We start from the raw sequence: 18480 nt of genomic DNA on the forward strand, positions 1-18480 counted from the left end.
CTCCCTAGAAGGCCTGGTGTTTTCTTTCTTTATCCAGGCTTTGAGTCCAAAGAGGAACTTTTATGTGCTTATGGTAAGTTAGGTATTATCTTACTTAGCATGGATATGTTCCCAATATATATTTTAACCACAAGTCTCAAACTAATCAGAAATCAATCTTCTGGTGAACTACTTCACCCCTAAAGATTTTTCTTTCTCCTTTAAGGTGAATAAATTTGAACACCAAAATATTTGTATGAAGATATAGGGCTGCATATTGAAAAGTTACATAGAGTCATTTCTTTCTCATTTAAAAAAAGAAATTAAAATACAAAATTTTAAAATGCAGATAGTAAATTTTAAAAACATATTCACCTGCCTTGCAAGCAGGATGTGTTAGCTTGCCACTTAAAATTTTTCTAACATAAAGCAGTTCATTTATGCATTTTAAAACATACTTTGACTCATCCATGTTTATTTGCATTTTATTTTGAATTTGAAGCTTTCTGTGTATTTGTTGATTTGAAGTGAGGTCTTAAATTTAAAGCACCTTTGAATCAGCACCAGATGTTACGTACAATCCAGGCTGGGGTTGTAACTCAGTGGTAGAGCACTTGCCTAGCATGTATGAGGCCCTGGGTTCGATAACCCACGCTGAAAATAAGACAAGAATAAAAACAAATCAAGTGTTATATACAAAGAAGCTAAGGGATCATTCCTATTGCAAATGCTTACTCCTGCACAATTTTTTATTATTAATGTGTTTGTGATACATAATAGATACGTTTATCAAGGGATGTTGATATATATATACATATCACATCTTGATCCTTTTTATTTCCCTATACACACAGATTTATTAACATAAACATGCAATATGGATGACTGCAAATGCATTTAGGACTATAACCTATGAGCCAGATCATATCCGTTAATAAATTTGATAAGCAGCTCTCTTCAAACCAACAAAGATTGGACTGTACTTTTGTAGACTAGAAAGACCATAATTCAGAAATTGTGTTCCAATTCCTTAAAAATTCCATAAATTTCCATCATACCCAAGAAATCTGAAAGAGGAGCTTAGAATGTATTACTACGTCACAGTTGCCATTAGGAAAATATAACCATTACCTGAAATGTCACAATATGTGTTTACATCTTTATCCACATCTCAGAAAGTCTGACACCTCCAAAACACCAGATGCAAAAACATGATAAAGTCTGTTTTATCATCTTGTATATACTCACAAGGAAAAATAGGCTTAATTCCAATGAAGGCAAAAAATTCTTTTAAAGTTTACATGCACAAACAATCTGGCTCCTTGTTTAGGATAAATGTTCAAAACTTTTTGTTAAAACATTTAGCAAACCAAGTAAGAATTTCAGATTTGACTTGGATTTCTATGTTTTTGTTATCGTTAATGTGTGTTACAACCCTAACACAATTTGGACTTATTTTTCATGTGTTATCGCAGCTTTGTTTTCTTTTCCATCTCATGAAGCAGACATTCGTTTTTATACGTGTTCAGTCGTTCCCTTCCACTATAGAAAGGAGGGGAATCAGTGTGGATGCAGAACCTGTTCATGGAGGGGCCAGCCTGGGTACATATTGATAAATGGTGAATTTGTAGCAATTCATGCTTCCATAATGAGGTTAAATGAAACGTGAAGTGTGGCAAAGTCCCTTCCACTTTGATTCAGAAATTCACTCGAGCCACATGTCAAGACTGCTTTCCTCTAACAGTTTCGTTCTCATTATGTTGTGTTTTGTGTTTGTGTTTATGTAATCGCATTGCTGGATGAGCCTTTTATTCTTCCAGGTCAACTTGATTTTTAATTATAGATTAGGTCTGCTCTTAAAAACAGTAAGGTCTGTATTACTAATTACCACTTTAATTTACTGTATGTTTTCAACATGTTGGAGAAAAACTCTATACTACCCCTTAGTTTTGTTTCTAAAGTTAAGGCTTCTGTTTTGAAGAAAATTTTAAAACATATAAGAATGTTATGCTCTTAAAATGGCTTAAGTTTAAAATAGTTTAATGTATGTGTTCATATTTATTGTGATGCCAGTAATTATCAAGAAGTGTTAAAAAATTACAAACATTGACTTCTTAATTGTAGTTCAAGAGTTCTTCCTATGGGAAAACAGATGTGTAGACATTCAGTTTAGAATCTTTTTTTAAAAGCAAAGTGAAGCAAGCTAACACCCTAAAATAGTTACATTCAACCTGTAGAGGTTAACAACACCTTATGGGATATGTGACATCTTCAAGGATGTTTAACAACTTTAAAAAATGCTTATTTTGTATTGTGGAGGTAGAAGAGCATAGGTGATACTGTACAGTAGGTTTCAAGAAAATTTGTGAATGTATTTTAACAACATGAATACAACTCAGACAGAATTAAGGATTTCAAATTATTTTCTGAATTAACAGGAGTTACTTCTGCAATTAAAAAAAGAATCTTTAATACCTCCTGACAGATATTTTAAAAGGAAATTAAAGCTGTAAAAATTGAACGACAAGTAAATACATTCTTTTATAAAAACAAGATTTACCTAATTTTTAAATTAATAGTTTCTTATTCATATATTTCTTTTTTAGTTAACAAGTAGGACCAATTCTGACTTAAATAGCAAATACCTTATGAAAGTGTTCCTTTAAATTCAAGAAAGTACAGAAGTGCCATTTTCAAGAGCATACTGAAAATAACATGTTGCTGCATTAGTTGAGTATAAAACAGATTCTAAGCAATGCATTGATATTTTGTTCTAATTAAGGGCTTGGGTTGTTTTTTTCCTAGATCTGGTTTGCCTTTGTTAATGGCTTTTCTGGACAGATCCTCTTTGAAAGGTGGTGTATAGGTCTTTATAATGTGGTAAGTTTAACACATTTGATAGTTCCTGTTTTATAGTAATATTCTGATGTAAAGACTTGCCCTGAATTTGGCTATGTGGTGCAATAATCAGTTTATCACTTTAGATGTTTACAGCAATGCCTCCCTTAACTCTTGGGATATTTGAGAGATCATGCAGAAAAGAGAATATGTTGAAGTACCCTGAATTGTACAAAACATCTCAGAACGCTCTGGACTTCAATACCAAGGTAGGAGCTGGTGTCTGGGTGCGTGACCAGTGGGGCTGCTTTCTTGCTTCAACTACAAAGCCAGAGAGACGCAGCCTAAGACAGCTCCAGCATATCCACTATGGCAAGTCCTAATTCCAAAGGTTCTGATAGAGGCAGAGGTTTCTGGCTAGTTTGGTTTGGTTTTATTGTGTTGCAAAATTAAAATGAAACCACTGTTTACTGAGGCTCACAGGCACCGGTAAGCTGGTCTAGCAGACTGAAGTCATTGTCTTTTGGTGCTGTGGCTTTCTGTCTGCATCACTGTGGAGAAAGCTCACCCTTCACAGGATGGAGTCTTTCAGGGCTGACAGTGGTGGCTTTCCATGTATAGGGGTGAGAGTTACTGTATCACTCTTTACTAACTTCCTGCTTGTGAAATAATTCTGTCCTCATTAGAATTTTAGATTTATTGTATCAAGCATTAAAGTTACAGTCTTTGGGGAGTAACTCATTGACTAATTATGTATTAGTATTTCAGTATTTCCAAGCCTTAAAATTAAAAATACAGCATAAAATATTCAAAATTTATTTAAAATTGCACTTGAAGTTTATAGTCTACGTAACAAGTCATAGGCTTTTGTCATCTCTTGTGACTCCTGGTAATTTATTCATTCCAAAAACAAAAACAAAAAGATCTTGTTTTGTGCATAGGTTACTGTCCTGCAAGTATATATTCTAAAATGTTTCCACTATTATTTGTTAATAATTCAGATTTATTTAGAATGAGTGGAGATGTTAAATTATATCAAAGTAGATGTCATTTGGGATCTCTAACATCTGTGTATTTTATTAGTGTTATAAAAGCCACAAATACAAAACACTCTCACAGAACTATTTCCATTTAGTGTAGTGCATGTTCACTAGCATTTACTGGTAGTTAAATGTAGCTTTAACTTAGTGTACTGAACGTAGGGCAATTAATGTAGGCTCTTTTTAATATTTCTTAATTCAAGAAGCTCTCTGATGCTATTCTCAGTAAACAGTACTTAAAGTAAAACAGGTGTTTTGGTGCCTCTGACTTCACCACCATAAATGATAGTGTTAAGTTTATAGCTAAGAGGTTATATTCTGAGACTCGGCCTTCATGAGCACACCACGCGTGAGCTTCCCAAGTGCGTACAACTTGATGGCTTTGTTTTAGATAAGCACACTAGGTTAACTAAAATAACAATGTACTGAAGCATTCTTTCACTTATAGCACTAGCTGTGAAAAATATTTCTGAGGATTTCTTTTAAAATTGTTGCCATTTATGATATATAATGTCTAAGCTTCATTTTTAATACTTATTTTCAATTTTTAAAATGTACCTATCATTCCTAATTTGTATTCAATTCTTCCGCATTGCTATCATGTTTTCCATAACCCATGATGGGCATTTTTAAAGGATAGAGAGGTACAGTCGAGGCAGATACAATAGACATGAGCTCTTGTTTCCCTGAAAAAGTGATCTGAGAGCTAGGAAAGTCCCAGGCCTACAGGTACACTGGGTAGTTCTCACCAGTCTGGCAGTTGCATCCACATCAGCCACAGGTCCCCATCTCCCGCAGTTCAGGCTTCGTGATGTTATCTCAGGAGCTAACATCCCAGCCATAAACTTGGGCATGTCACTCTTACTTAAAAACAAATCGCCTCTCGGGATTAACCGGACTCATGCCTGCAGAGCTGTGTCATTTTAAGCACTTTGTAGACAAAAATGTGGACACAGTTGTATGGCCAGGAAAGGTACAGCGTGTAGTAGTTTTAGTATAGGTGCATTATTTCTTGTATCTTTTGCTGTTGAAAAAGTATTTCATTATCTCTAAAACATGGGCCTTTTAGAAAAGTCATCAGAGAAACTCAAGTAGGTTATGCAACTTCCATATCTATTTGATTATTTATAGTTTATACTTAAAAGTTGCCAACCATTTTCTGTAAGGGTTTTTCTGATGTTGTCAGTGAAAATTCCGTGTGTAAATCCCTTGTATGTGTTTTAAAATTCAGGGACAAATGGCTACAAAATGCATAGTTGTATACACACTGGTTGCTGTGGGTCCCAAGTGTAGACGCATTGTTGCCTTGAATGATGATGCTTACGTTTGTTATGGTAAAAAGGGTCGGAGGTTCTGAGGTCATGACAGGGGTTAAAGGATTAGCATGTGACAATAAGTATCAGTCAGGAAAATGGAAAAGTAGAACTAATTTTTCTTGCACCCACCTGTGCTTTCTGTCAAATAAAAACGTGTGGTAATGACATAGTGAGGAGAAGCGACAAAGGTTAATGACTAACACAAGTTCAAATGTGTAATGTATTGGAGCGTAAATTGGATCATACAATCCAGGGTGGCTGGATGAACTAACAAAGGAGATTGAGATCACAGTGGAAAATTTTGGGAGGCAGGCAACTTAATTTCTGTTGTTTGAACAGCTTAAAACTATTAATACATGCCAATTTTATTTAGCGTAAGTTTTGTTTGCAGGAAGCACTTTTAAATGACAAAACTACAACTGTTCAGAGGGCCATAAGAATTCCAGACAGTTTTTCTATAACTTAATCTTTCGTGTCCATGTTAAAGAGCACCAGTGAGAATTGCTCCCTTGTTCCTGAAATACAATGGACATAAAAAAAGCTAAATGATGCTAAATGATGTTATAATTATATGAAACTTGGTACTGACAGGTGTTTAAAAATTTGTGAAAAATATTTAATAAATTCAATCAATACTTTAATGATTACACAGTTGAAATGTTATACTTGTGTTAGTCTTAGTATAATGTGTGCATGTATGTTTCTATAGCAAGAATGAGAAAAATCATTATACCTTGTTAGCATTAAAAAGTTCACACTAGTATTACGCTGGAGAAAGACAAAGGGATTTCTCCAAATTACAGTCCCTTTAAAAGTCTGTGCCGGAATTATGAAAACTTTCCTACAAATTCTGCATTTATTGTTACTTTTATTTTCTTTTTAGGGGAAAAATTAAAACTTTCATTTCTTGGTTTTTTAAAAATTTGGAAAAATTTCAAGTGAAGCTGAAAAAACATTTTGAGAAACATAAAAATAAATAAATGACCCATGAAAGCCTGAGAGGCAGAAAGTGTCTGTCAGCTCTGTTAATTCACAGTGGTGGCCCGACAGAAACACATTTTGTGAATCTAGCTCATAGATAAAAAGAAAGGTCAGAGTTCACAGAGCTAGTTTATCGCAAATGGTTCTCATGGATTTTTGTTTTCCCTCAGGTTTTCTGGGTTCATTGTTTAAATGGCCTCTTCCACTCAGTTATTCTGTTTTGGTTTCCACTAAAAGCCCTTCAGTATGGTAAGTAGGAAGGATATGAATGCTAAGAGATGACTTTTTACTTTTTTTAGAAAAGTAACTCCTTGTCACTATATGTCAAAAAAAAAAAAAAAGTATAGCCATGTTTCATTTTATGGTATTTTCCTTAACCCAAAATGCACATATCCAAAAAGTGTACACACTTTAAGAATTTTATTATTCCTTTGGGAACCAAGTGATTTAATATATGCAAAGTCTTTCTTCTTTACTTCTCATGTTTTCCAAACTTTCAGGGAGTTAAATTGTAGGGCTTTTTTCATCTGTTGACATATGGCTTGAAGGCAATAGTGCTAATATCTCATGTGGCCTATTTATTGTACCTACAAGGGTTGTATCAAGCACTTTATATTGCACCTAATCACACATGCTAGTATTTTCAAGTGGACTTGAGATGATGTTTTAGATGCAGTTTTTAATATGTTTTTATGTTCATCCTGGAGTACAAGCATTGTCTCTGCTCATTTTCAAAGGAGGGATTTTATTATCCATTTTGAGAGATAGGAGCATAGTGTATTTCCTGTACACATAAAAATGATTAAATGGCCACTTAGGAAGGATCCCTGGGACGCATGAGCTAGTGCTTCTGTGTCCTGCAGCAGACCATGCCCCTGCGATGCTGGGGAAGACGGCCACCACTTGGTGCCTGGGCTCCACAGCTACAGTAATCACGAACAGGACACATACTCCCCCTAGGAGTCGTCTGTCTGTAAGTCTGGGCCACCCTGCCGCGTGGTGTGTGAGGTCATGGTCACCAGCAGAAGAGCAAACTGCCTGCTCTTGCCGCCTACAGTCCATTCTCCATAGCTAGCCACGTGACCCTTGTAAATCAGAAAACACACCGGATGCCCCTCCCTGGAAATCCACAAGACTCCCCACCTTTCAAACCCCCCAGCTCCAGCCCGTGGCTCTCGGGGAGGTCACCGGGAGCATGAGTGTGAAGAGAAGCCAGTGGGTTCACGCCCTGGCAGAGACTGTGACCTGCTTCGTGTATGATTTGCTCAGTAAATTACAGCAGTAAATAGTCTCAGTTCCTAGGCCATGGAGGTGAGCTGTTGGTTGGTTGGTTTGGGGGCTGTAATTCGTATACCATAAAAGTCACCACTGGTTTTAGTATATTCACAGAACTATGCAAATGTTACCATCATGTAATGTCAGAATATTTTCATCACCCCATAAAAAACCTCATAGCCATTGACATTCACTCTGTTCCTTCCTACCCTTTCTGCAGTCCCTGGAAATCACTGATTTTTCTGTCTCCATAGAGTGGCCTATTCCAGACATTCATAGGACTGGAATTATATATATACATTGCCTTCAGTACTTCATTCCTTTTTATGGCTCAATAATATTTCACTGTGTAGCTATCCCATGCTGTTTGTATCTGTTAATCAGTTCATGGGCATTTGGTTTATTTCCCCTTTTTGAACTAATCCGATATTGAAGTTCAGGACACAACTCAGGATGGCCTGACTGTAAACAAGTTCTCCAGACAAGTTAGCATTCCAACTGCAGAATCAGTATACATATGAAAGATAAGCCATGTCCAATCTATTAAACTACATTTCCACATTCTAAATTAGAAGGACATTTAATACCAAAGGTTGTTTATTCCAAGTAGCATATAATGCGTCTTAGCAATGACAGGGGTGGAGAGGAATTCCCAAGTCATTTCATCTTCTGGAGAGTAGATCACAGATCACCCAGTGAGTTTTTCTGGGAAACAGCTCAGACTATCCAGCTGCAGCCCAAGTCATTCCAGCCTAGGGGACACTTGCCTTTTGTCCTCAAGGGATAAATGACATCTAGCATAAACCTGTTTTACCATTCTAACATAGAGGGGTTTTAATAATTATTTTGCCTTGTTTTTCATTTTTAAGTACGGAGAAGTTCATGGGATTGTTTTGTTTGTTAGTGTTTTTTACAGGAAGGAGGAGGAAGAGAAATATAAATATGCAATATATTATAAAACCATTTGGCCCCTGCCTCAAGGGTTCTTAAAGAGTGGTCTGCTGAGCCTTGAGGACACCCAGCACCGGAATGTTGGTACAGACTGGTGCAAAAGCAGCGGTGGATAGATTGTTGATGCCTTAGCACAAATAATGATGGACCTGTGCTGGAAGTTATATTCTTTTCCTGAATGTAGCTACTTTGCTTTAACAGTGTCCTGGAAGAAAGCATTAGCCAATGCTTTTATTAAACTTTGACCCTTAGTTTGCCATTGTTTTTTTTTTGTTTGTTTGTTTGTTTGTTTGTTTGAGACAGGGTTTCACTATGCAGCTCAGACTGGCCTTGAACTGACTTTGTAGCCCAGGCTGGCCTCGAAGTCACGGTGATCCTCCTGCCTCAGCCTCCCGAGTGCTGGGATATGGGACATACACCACCATGCCTGGCCTCCAAGTTTGATCATAATAGTATTGTGTTTGACAAGATAGGAAGGACAAGAAAAGCACCTGTGCTGCCTACAAAATGCAGGACCGTGGTGGAGTAGTGCAGTGGGTCCTTCCAGGTGTGTGCTGAGCCAGCTACACAGTTTTGCATGGATAAAAATCCATGCAGATTTTCCCAGAAGATCTAAAAACATCATATCACAGTGATATATGTGCACCTATGTTCATAGCAGCACAATTTGTAATTGCTAAAATGTGGAAGCAACCCAAATGTCCATCCACCGAGGATTGGATAAGAAAATTATGGTACTTTTATATAATGGAATATTACTCAGCTGTAAAGAAAGATAAACTCGAGGCCTTTATATTTAAATGGTCACAACTAGAGACCATACTCATAAGTGAAATAAATCAAACATACATGTGCAAGCACCGCATTGTGTCACTAGTGTAAAACTTGAAAGAGTTAAGTTAAACTCGGAGGTATGATAGACACTGTGAAATGATAGGAAACCACCGAAGAGTAAAGGGCTTCTGGGATGTGGGAAAAGAGAAGGGAAAGAAGGAGAAATTTTGTATGTATGTATATACAGGATAGATAACATGGTTGTTCTTCTATCTGCTGTTTCTATGCTGAAAGAAACTGTCAATGAGTCTTTGGTTGACCAGTATTGCATGTCTATATCTGTTTTCATGAGAAGCCACTTTGAAGATATCAATATGTAATACAACCACCATTGTTAATTCCCTACCACTTTGTTTGGAACTCTGTATTGTCTGTATTGTGCTTGTGATATGTTGTAAAATGCTGTATGTCTGTTAATGTTTCCCTCCTTTTATCCTTAAAATAAAATAAAAAAAAAAAAAAAAATCCATGCAGAGTAAAGCAATAGGTTATAGTGCAAAAAGTTCACCGATGTCATTTTAGAGTCTGTACTAATAACTAATCTTTAAGGAAATCCTCCCCTACCTCTTTTAGAAACTGCTTAGTTTTGAGGTAGTATCAAAGGATATCCACAAGTACTGGAAACAGTTACTAAAATTCTCCCCTATTCGGTTACCCCATACATATCTCCACAATGCTGAATTTCCCTATTTTAATCAAAACAACATAAGAGAATCCAGCTGTCTTCTATTAAACCAGACATTAAAGAGAAGAAAAATGTAAAATGATGCCAATTTTCACACTAAATTTTTTTTGTTTGGGATAATGGCTATTTTTCATAAAAATCTGTTTATGTTACCATGTATTGGGTTTACTACTGTTATTTTTAGATAAAACAAGACATATTTTTAATGTTGTTTTAATGTCTAATTTGGTAACTGTTGATAGTTATAAACCACATAACCAAAAGCTTTTTAGGATCTTTAATTTTTTTTTTTTTTTTTAAGTTAAAGAGGGTTCAGAGACCAGAAAGTAGGGGAAGTGGCTTACTTGAGTCCTCTAAATGCGGACCTGCCATGCAGACACCACACTTGGTGCTGTCCGTGTGACCCCATGTGAGCCTTGGGTCCCCTCTGGGTAGGGAGTCACATTCTGTCCTTTAGGTGAAGGAACTGAGCTCCCTGGACATTAAACCTCAATAAATCCAAGAGAACACAGTGAAAGAACTAAGCCTCACCTCGATAGATACCAGCTCCACTCCCAGCTTCCTCCCGTGCTTTACTCAAATGTAAAACACTAGGTTTTAAGTAAATATTGTTGAATGTACACACAAATAGAGCATTATGTTACATATGCCATGGACCTGAGAGTTTTCAGTGGTGCAGATGATTTAATTTTTTTCACTCGATGTTTTTATCAATAGTAATTTTTTTTTTGTTAGTTTCCACTTCCTTCATCCAAAGCCACATGTCATAGTCATTGCTGGCAAAAATAAAATACTTTAAATATGCCCCTAAATTCAGCCAGACCCTCAAAGCCCTGTCAGTTGCTTTCATGAATCCCTTTTGGGTCTGTGCCAGCAGCTTTTTGAGAGACAGCAAGGAGGTTCCCACAACCCTCACCCATACTGTTAGCACTGTGCCTTACCGGGGTGCAGAATCCCTTCTCAGATCTTTAGTGCCCGTGGCTCTAAGCTTTCCTTGAATGGTTACTTTTATTGATTTTGTTTGTTTATCTGCATCTTGTGGACTCTGAGAATTGGTTGCATGTCAGTTCCTCCTTTACACTGGCTCTCTCCTTTGCGCACAGGTACTGTATTTGGAAATGGGAAAACTTCTGATTACCTGCTGCTGGGAAACTTCGTTTACACCGTGAGTGCTGCATTTGTGCATGCTCATGTGCATGCAAAAATCAAACCTTCTCATCTGTGCGCATTTTATGTTCAAATTTAAATGTGTGTGTTTCTGGTATGAAAAATGAATGTCTTTACAAATGAAATAAGGAAACTTTGTTAAGAAATTATAGATTCTTTTAAATGACAGGTTCAGTGATTTTAAAGGGCTTTCTTACCTTTGTTTTCATTATTCTCTCTTTCTTACTACCCTATTTTCCCTATTTTTTCTTCCTTTTTCCTTCTCTTCCAATTTACCCTACTGCTGTTGTTAATATTTTTTTGCTTTTCTAAATTCATAGCAGATATTTTCAATTTATTCTTGGGTGTCCACCCAGGACTTACTCTACCAGCTCACGATAACTAAAATGAAAGCGATCGTCAGGCTTAGTTTACATTTATCCCACACGAAACTGGGACCCACTGTGTGCAAGTCACTAACCGAGGATTATGTGAAACACGTAGATGAATCTTGAGTTCTCCTTACTGCCACTGAAGATCTAAAAAATTTTTAAACCGTCTTTCCCTTAAAAGGTCAAAAGCATTACTGAACGTGAATGCCATGGGTCACACAACTGGTGTCTCATAAGAGACTGCTCCAGCTTTCCACTCTGAATTCTCCAGCCTCTACTCTGTTCTCTTCTTGTGTGCCTCCCTCCATGGCCTCTGTGCAGGGAAAGTGTGCTGTCCCAAACACCAAGTGGCTGTTTGTTAGTACAGCTGACTCAGCTGATAGGAAGAGTCTTATGGTGTTTAAATATCAAGTGTTGGGGACCAGGAGTGTATCTCAGTGTAGCACATTCTTAATATGCACAAGATTTTAGGTTCAATCCTGGAACCCCAGTGTGTGTGGGGGGGTGTGCATGTGCCTGTGTATTTAAATAACTAAATGGTAAGGAAATAAAATCATTCAGTAGCAGAAGGATTAAGCTTTTGGCGGTCTAGGGGTGTCCTTTCACTTTGACAACAACCCATTGATGTTATAAAAGAAAAGCAAGATCATGTTTCAGGGGCTAGTGGTTTGTTCTCTTACAACATAAATGTAGAAACTGAAATAGGGAAATGCCTAGCTAGAAATAACTAGCATAGCTAGAAATTAATCAGACTATATTTCACAGATGTCTTTTCTCGTTTTTTTTTTTTTTTTTCCGGTACCGGGAATTGAACTCACAGTCTCATGCTTGCCAGGCAGATGCTGTGCCACTGAGCTAAATCCCCAGCCCCTATCACAGATGTCTTGTAGGGACATTTTAAAGTGCTCAGGTCTCAGGGGGCTATTTTTCTTTAATTTTATGTCAAACTATCTCTTATTTTATGTAGCCTAAGTTGATTAACATTATTTTAGTAAGAGTTTATTTCTACAGTTATTAATCCTAAATTGCCACTAAGTATGCTGCTGAAAGTCCAACTGCCTCACTGTAACCTAACTTAATGACCCACCGGGAAGAGCGGTAATCGCACCATGCTGCACCTAGACAGCTCTGACTGGCCGTGTCCTGCTGCAGCCACCAGCACCTTCATTTCTTCTTTTACTTGTTGGACGTGCAAAGCAAGCAGCAAATAATGTAGCCCCACGGTTTAACTCAGAACTATCTGTCCTTTATAAATCTCACTGTCAGTCACTTGATGAACTATTACCTCTATGAAGCAAAGTGACATTTCTCCTCTCTGTTTTAGTTTGTAGTGATAACTGTCTGCTTGAAAGCTGGCTTGGAGACATCATACTGGACATGGGTAAGAGTTTCTGTAGTCACCCAGAATTGTCAGAATTACTCAAACTTTGGGGTTATTTTTATTCAGACTTGATGTATTCCTTTGTGCTAACCTGCAGGTTAATTCTGGGTCAGTTGGGGCAGAGGAAGGAAACTAGGCATTGTGGTATGGAAACACTGAGTCAAACTTAAATTTATCATCATAAGATTCTTCAGAGCCTTTAATATATTACTTCATACTGCACGTATCCCAGGAACTGGGGAGACTTTTGAACTTACAAGTCTGTACAGCGTTTCAGAGAAGTGTCGCAAGACTGGCATTCTGTAGAAAACCCATTAGAAAATTATGCTGAAGACCAGTAATATTAATGAAAGAGCTGTCCTCACACATTTATAAACACCCAGTCTAGCTGAAACAAGTTCCATTTTCAACACTTAGTTTTACAGATAGCCGTATCCAGGTAGAGAGATTCAGTAGGCAAGAAGAAATTAAAGTTCTTTGCTCCAGGGAAAGATTGGCACAAGAAATCGGATTTGACAGTCACTGGCCAACTCAGAAGAGAATATTACTATTTCAGTGAGAGCATGTGGAGTAAAAATAAGAGACTTAAAGATGGAAACAGATAAAAAAAGATAATAAATACAAGAAGAAAACCACCAAAGGAGATAGAAAGGAGCAGTTAGTTCTAAATTCCAGTACCATAAACTCATAACCTGGTGGAAGAGCTTAGCACTGAATGTAACACCCAGTAAAATGCTTACACATATGTAGTTATGTTGGATTTACTGTGAATATGACAAAAAAAAATTAGTAGGAGGATCTGTGATGGTTTCTCCATTAGTATTTGTGTATTCTGTCTGCCTGTGAGTATTTTGACTTCCGTTTCCTTGCTTTCCAGTTCAGCCACATAGCAATATGGGGCAGCATCGCACTCTGGGTGGTGTTTTTTGGAATCTACTCATCTCTGTGGCCTGCTGTTCCAATGGCCCCTGATATGTCAGGAGAGGTAATATGTCCTAAAAAATTCATGGTGTAGCGAAATTGTAAAACTTGGTATTCATTAATGAACCTTCGTTGTTTATCATGATTGTCAATTTTGTTGATTTATATACAAATAACATTTTATCATGAAAAAGCTGTCTTTATATTTTGCCTTTGGGAGTGATACATCTTGAAAGAATATTTTAAACATGAACATTTAACTTAAGTCTGACTTACCCTGACATAAACATAGCTGGAACAATAAAATATGGTTGTCTGGAGCTTGAGTCATGTTAGGAATATCCATGTAGAAGATGCTATTTTAAAATTAGACTCTAAATCCACAAGTACATTTTGGAGAAGAGGTCTGAGGAAATGGTAACTTTCTGTCTTTGGGACAGTCTATCATTTCTTCTGTTATCTCTTATTCTAAAGAATAAGAGATTAAATGCACTCTTCGAGTTATCTTAATGACATTGGTTTGGTTCTCATTTTGCAAAACTTAGAGCATGTGACATTTCAGCCTTATCACAGTCCATTTTCAATTCTGTCTTTCAGTTTCTTGTTACCCTGCTAGGAATTGAGTTATTAGGTGTTCATGGGCAAGTGTCAGAAGATCTCCTTTCCTTCAGAAGAGAGTCCAGCAGTAGGAGGGTTTATGATTTCAATTTCAGGAAATTTGACATAAAATGTATAAAACATAAAATATGGAAAACATTTCGGGATTTCCTGTGACCTCACGGTAACTTGCAAGTCAGGGTAACATGAGCCACGTTACAGCACATTGTTTTACCGAGTCACAGGAACCCTTCCCAGGGTCTCCACGCATTTCTTGCCCCTGAGTGCTGCCCAAGTACCTTTCACTTTTGACAGTCTGGTTTATAGATCACTGTCATGAAATGTTATCTGACAGCATCCTGTTTTTTATAAATTAGCAGAATGCAGACACATTGTTAAAATTTTTTGTGGTTAATTTTATTAGAAAGAGACATTATATGCTATTATAGTGAAAACAGACACATCAAGGAACATATGCCTTCTCCCACCAATGGGAAGGCATCTTTGGAAACATACTGTGAACCCTACAAAGTTTACAGCATATGTTTCAAGGAGAACAGAGAGAAAGCTGTAAATGCATTTCCCTTTTGCCTTGATTTCTGAGTCCTTTCTTCCCAAAGGAAAATTACGTGTGTGTGTGTGTCTGATGATGGCACTTGGAAAAGCTCTGTTTCTATCTGATGTGCTCTGTCTAATCAAGGTCAGTTCTAGCCTGATATCTTTTTCATTAGACCTAAGTCTTTGCCTCATTTCATCTCATTTCTCAATGTTTATTTTATTTTCAAAATGAATAGCACAAAAGATTTTGAGAGCCTGATAGTTTAAACAACTGTGGCCAACAGGTTTGTTGACAAGAACTGAGTTTTTGACCACCTACTCTAGGACAAGTGCAAAGTTTGATTGGCATTTTGCCAGCTAAATATAATTCTACCCTTGCCTGTGGAATTCTCAGTCTTACCCAAACACAAAACCTAATATCATCTCTTGAGACTTGCGGCGATGCTGTGTTTAACTCAAAGTGAAATGAATGTCAGTGCTCCACTGTGCCTTTGTTCACTTCGAGACTTCATGGAAGTGCTAACAGGAATTCTGCTCCTTGTTGTTTTATCCCTGCTGCAGCTCTGAACAAAATATTTAAATAGTGAGTGCATCAGTGAAAATGTAAAGAATAAATTAACTACAGACTTTACTAGCTTATCCAAAGTGTCTATCTAATTTACTCAAAGAAAAGGGTCATACATAAGTATGTGTAGTACTTTAGTTCTTGTAAAGCATTTTTGTGTGTGTGTGTTCGTATGTGTAAGTGGACTGCACAATACCTCCAAAATAAGACTATAACAAGATGCCAGTGAAATGCTCAAAGATAGGTCATATCTATTTATTGTGTCTTGGGCACTATGGTAATAGTTCCAAAAAATGTAACTATACTCATCTTTAACATTTTTATTATACATGCAGAGCTGCCAGATATATTGCAACCCAGATAATTTCAGGAAGAAATGACTATGATTGGATCTGCATTTCTCTAATTTCAAAATTCAGTATTTCCATCAAGAATATAGCCAAAAAAATTATATTCTATTTCGTTTCTATGCCAATATTTATATTGGTATGTATATATGTAAAACTGCTATCTTTTTGAAAGCTTTTATTCATCTTACATACTATATTATTACAATATATTACATACATATTGTCATATTACAGATAAAAATTTAGTATTGTAGGTTACAGCAGCATAAGCATAAAGATTAGCATCTGCTGCTTTGACATGTTTTATATAGTCTGCACAATGAAATGGCCCAGAGTAGCCCCCAGAACTTGAGGTTATTCCAGAGAATCCCCAAAATGGTATGTGAGCAACTTTATGTCACCACCACTAACAGGGTCACAAGTGTCTGATCTGAGGATTATGCATATCCCTCTGATTCCAGTCTTTTCCTGTGTTCATTTGTGAGCAATTTCTTCCAAAACTAAATAATTAACTAATTGTGAGCATAAGTATGTTTTGGCTACCTATAAGCTTTAACAAGGACCTACAGGCTGGCATAGTGTGGAAGTAAAGTAGACAAGCTAGAAATAGCAGCCCTTTTCTGCTCTGTGCTGGTGCAGAAGGTGTTTTAGAGAGTAGGGAACTATCGTTTTTAAAGGGGCATTGACTCAGTAGAGCTGTTAAAAGATAACCAAGACCTTGGAAGAATCATAGCATTGGTAATTCCTAATGGATATTTTGGGGGGGGGGGTGGTCTTTTTGAGACAGGGTCTCACTATGCAGTTCAGACTGGCCTTGAGCTCACTTTGTAGCCCAGGCTGGTCTCGAACTTGCAATGAGCCTCCTGCCTCAACCTCCCAAGTGTGGGATTATAGGCATGCACCACCATGCCCAGCTCCTGATAGATATTGAACACTTAGTAGATACACCAGGTACTTCTATAAGCACTTGATATGCACTCACGGAAGCAATTCAGCAGGTCTCTATTGAGATTCTTCAGTAGTTCAGATACTGTTCTAGGCACTGTGGGCTCAGAACTAAATAAAACAAACAAAACCCCTGCCCTCCTGCAGCTTGCTTTTCTAATGGAAGAAAAGAAACTATAAGTAAAATAAGGCGAAATGTATGGATGGAGATAAATGATACAGAGAAAATTGCAGCGGGCGAGGGTCACCAAGAGCTAAATTTTGGGTTGTGTTTCTGGTGGCTTTTACTCCAGTTTCCTGATGGGTTTTACTCATGGTCACTGCAGACGCGTGAGAGGGAAGTGTTGCAGTCTGCCTTGTTTTCACTGCAGGACTTTGACCTTGTGTGGTGAAGCACTTAACAAACCAGGTGGGAGGTGACGTCTCAGGCCAGGAGGGCAGAGGTGACAAGAAGTGGTCAGCTTCTCAATACGTCTTGAGGGTCAAGCCAGTTGGTTTTTCTGATGTATTGGATGTAAGGAAGGAGAAAAGCCAGGGCAGCCTCCACTGTGCTTGCCAGGAACATCGTGAGAACACACAAGTCATTAGCTCACTGGTCCTCCTAGCAAACTCACTATAACAGTGGCCATTCTATGGATGAGGAAGCCAAGGCTGACCTCTCATCAACAGGAAAAGTTAGAGAAAAGGTTTGACAGAGATGTCTGGTTCCAGAGAAGCTATGGCTGCTTCTCTGGTGGTAGTTATTCAGAAGAATTCATGGTATTTGATCAAGACTATGAGGATTTTGAGGATTGCATAGAAAAGGGAAATCTGTTGTTTTCCTGACAGTGCCTCGGCACTCTCAGCCATTTTCCTGTCCATGGGTATCCAGAAAGTGTGCTCCATCTCCAGTGACCACTGTCTGTCCATTTCTTTACTGATTCATTGAGACATGTTGGGGTCGGGCTCCTCACGGCCCATAATGAGCACTAAGAGAATATTGAATTAAAATTTTACTTGTTTCTCTGTTATAGACAAATAAATAAGAAATTATAGGCCAGAGGTTACAGAGAGGCAGATTTCTGCTAAGATAAGTACATCTTTCCCACATGTTGTGATTTACAACTTATAAATCTTCCCAGAAGCAGAACAGGATGCTGGTCTCATCTAATCTTTCCTGTGCCAGTCAGTGACAAATTCTCAGCCACCAGCGATGCTTTGGCAGTGACTTATCCATTCCAGACAGCCAAGGCCACCTCCCGGCTCCTAAGATCATGGTTCTCTGGTAGACATTTTGTTACTGTGTCCTCTTCAGAGGGACCTCCAAATTGTTGAAAGGGTGCAGACTATTAGCTGCAAACTGTAGACTATTAACAGGCTCTCAGGGTGCAGTTACACAAATCTTTATGAGTACAGGTCTCATGCTCCCAAATTCAGCTCGATAGGAATTCACACATGCATCAGGATTTTATATTCATTTGTAATTTGTATTCATGGCTCATCTTTGCAGCTCCTAGCTGAAGGCAGAACCAGTTCTTGTACAGTGTTGGAAGAAAATGCTTCTGCACTATGAGGGGTCCGAAGGGAACCAGCATTTATTATGCACCCACTGTGTCCTCTATATGTGATACCAGGCGTGCCTTGTTTCAGTTAAATCCGTATTATAAACCTTTACGGTAAATTGTCAAAAGCCAGTGACCCAGAGAATTCAACCCAGAACTTTTCAAGTCAGATTGGTTTCCTGTAA

The 18480-nt window shown here is 37.7% G+C and overlaps 1 protein-coding gene across 4 annotated transcripts in view; it reads left to right on the top strand.

Moving 5' to 3' along the window:
• Positions 1-18480, top strand: part of Atp8a1 (ATPase, aminophospholipid transporter (APLT), class I, type 8A, member 1) — a 219983-nt gene that overhangs the window by 173065 nt on the left and 28438 nt on the right. For all 4 annotated transcript variants that reach the window (XM_005391918.2, XM_005391917.2, XM_005391919.2 and 1 more), the window contains 6 exons: positions 2785-2859; positions 2964-3086; positions 6325-6403; positions 11003-11064; positions 12762-12818; positions 13696-13803. In XM_005391918.2, coding sequence (XP_005391975.1) covers positions 2785-2859; positions 2964-3086; positions 6325-6403; positions 11003-11064; positions 12762-12818; positions 13696-13803 — 504 coding nt within the window. The remainder of the gene's footprint in view (positions 1-2784; positions 2860-2963; positions 3087-6324; positions 6404-11002; positions 11065-12761; positions 12819-13695; positions 13804-18480) is intronic.

The sequence above is a fragment of the Chinchilla lanigera genome, unplaced genomic scaffold (assembly GCF_000276665.1).
Source record: "Chinchilla lanigera isolate Chin_1 unplaced genomic scaffold, ChiLan1.0 scaffold00042, whole genome shotgun sequence".
NCBI classification, from domain to species: Eukaryota; Metazoa; Chordata; class Mammalia; order Rodentia; family Chinchillidae; genus Chinchilla; species Chinchilla lanigera.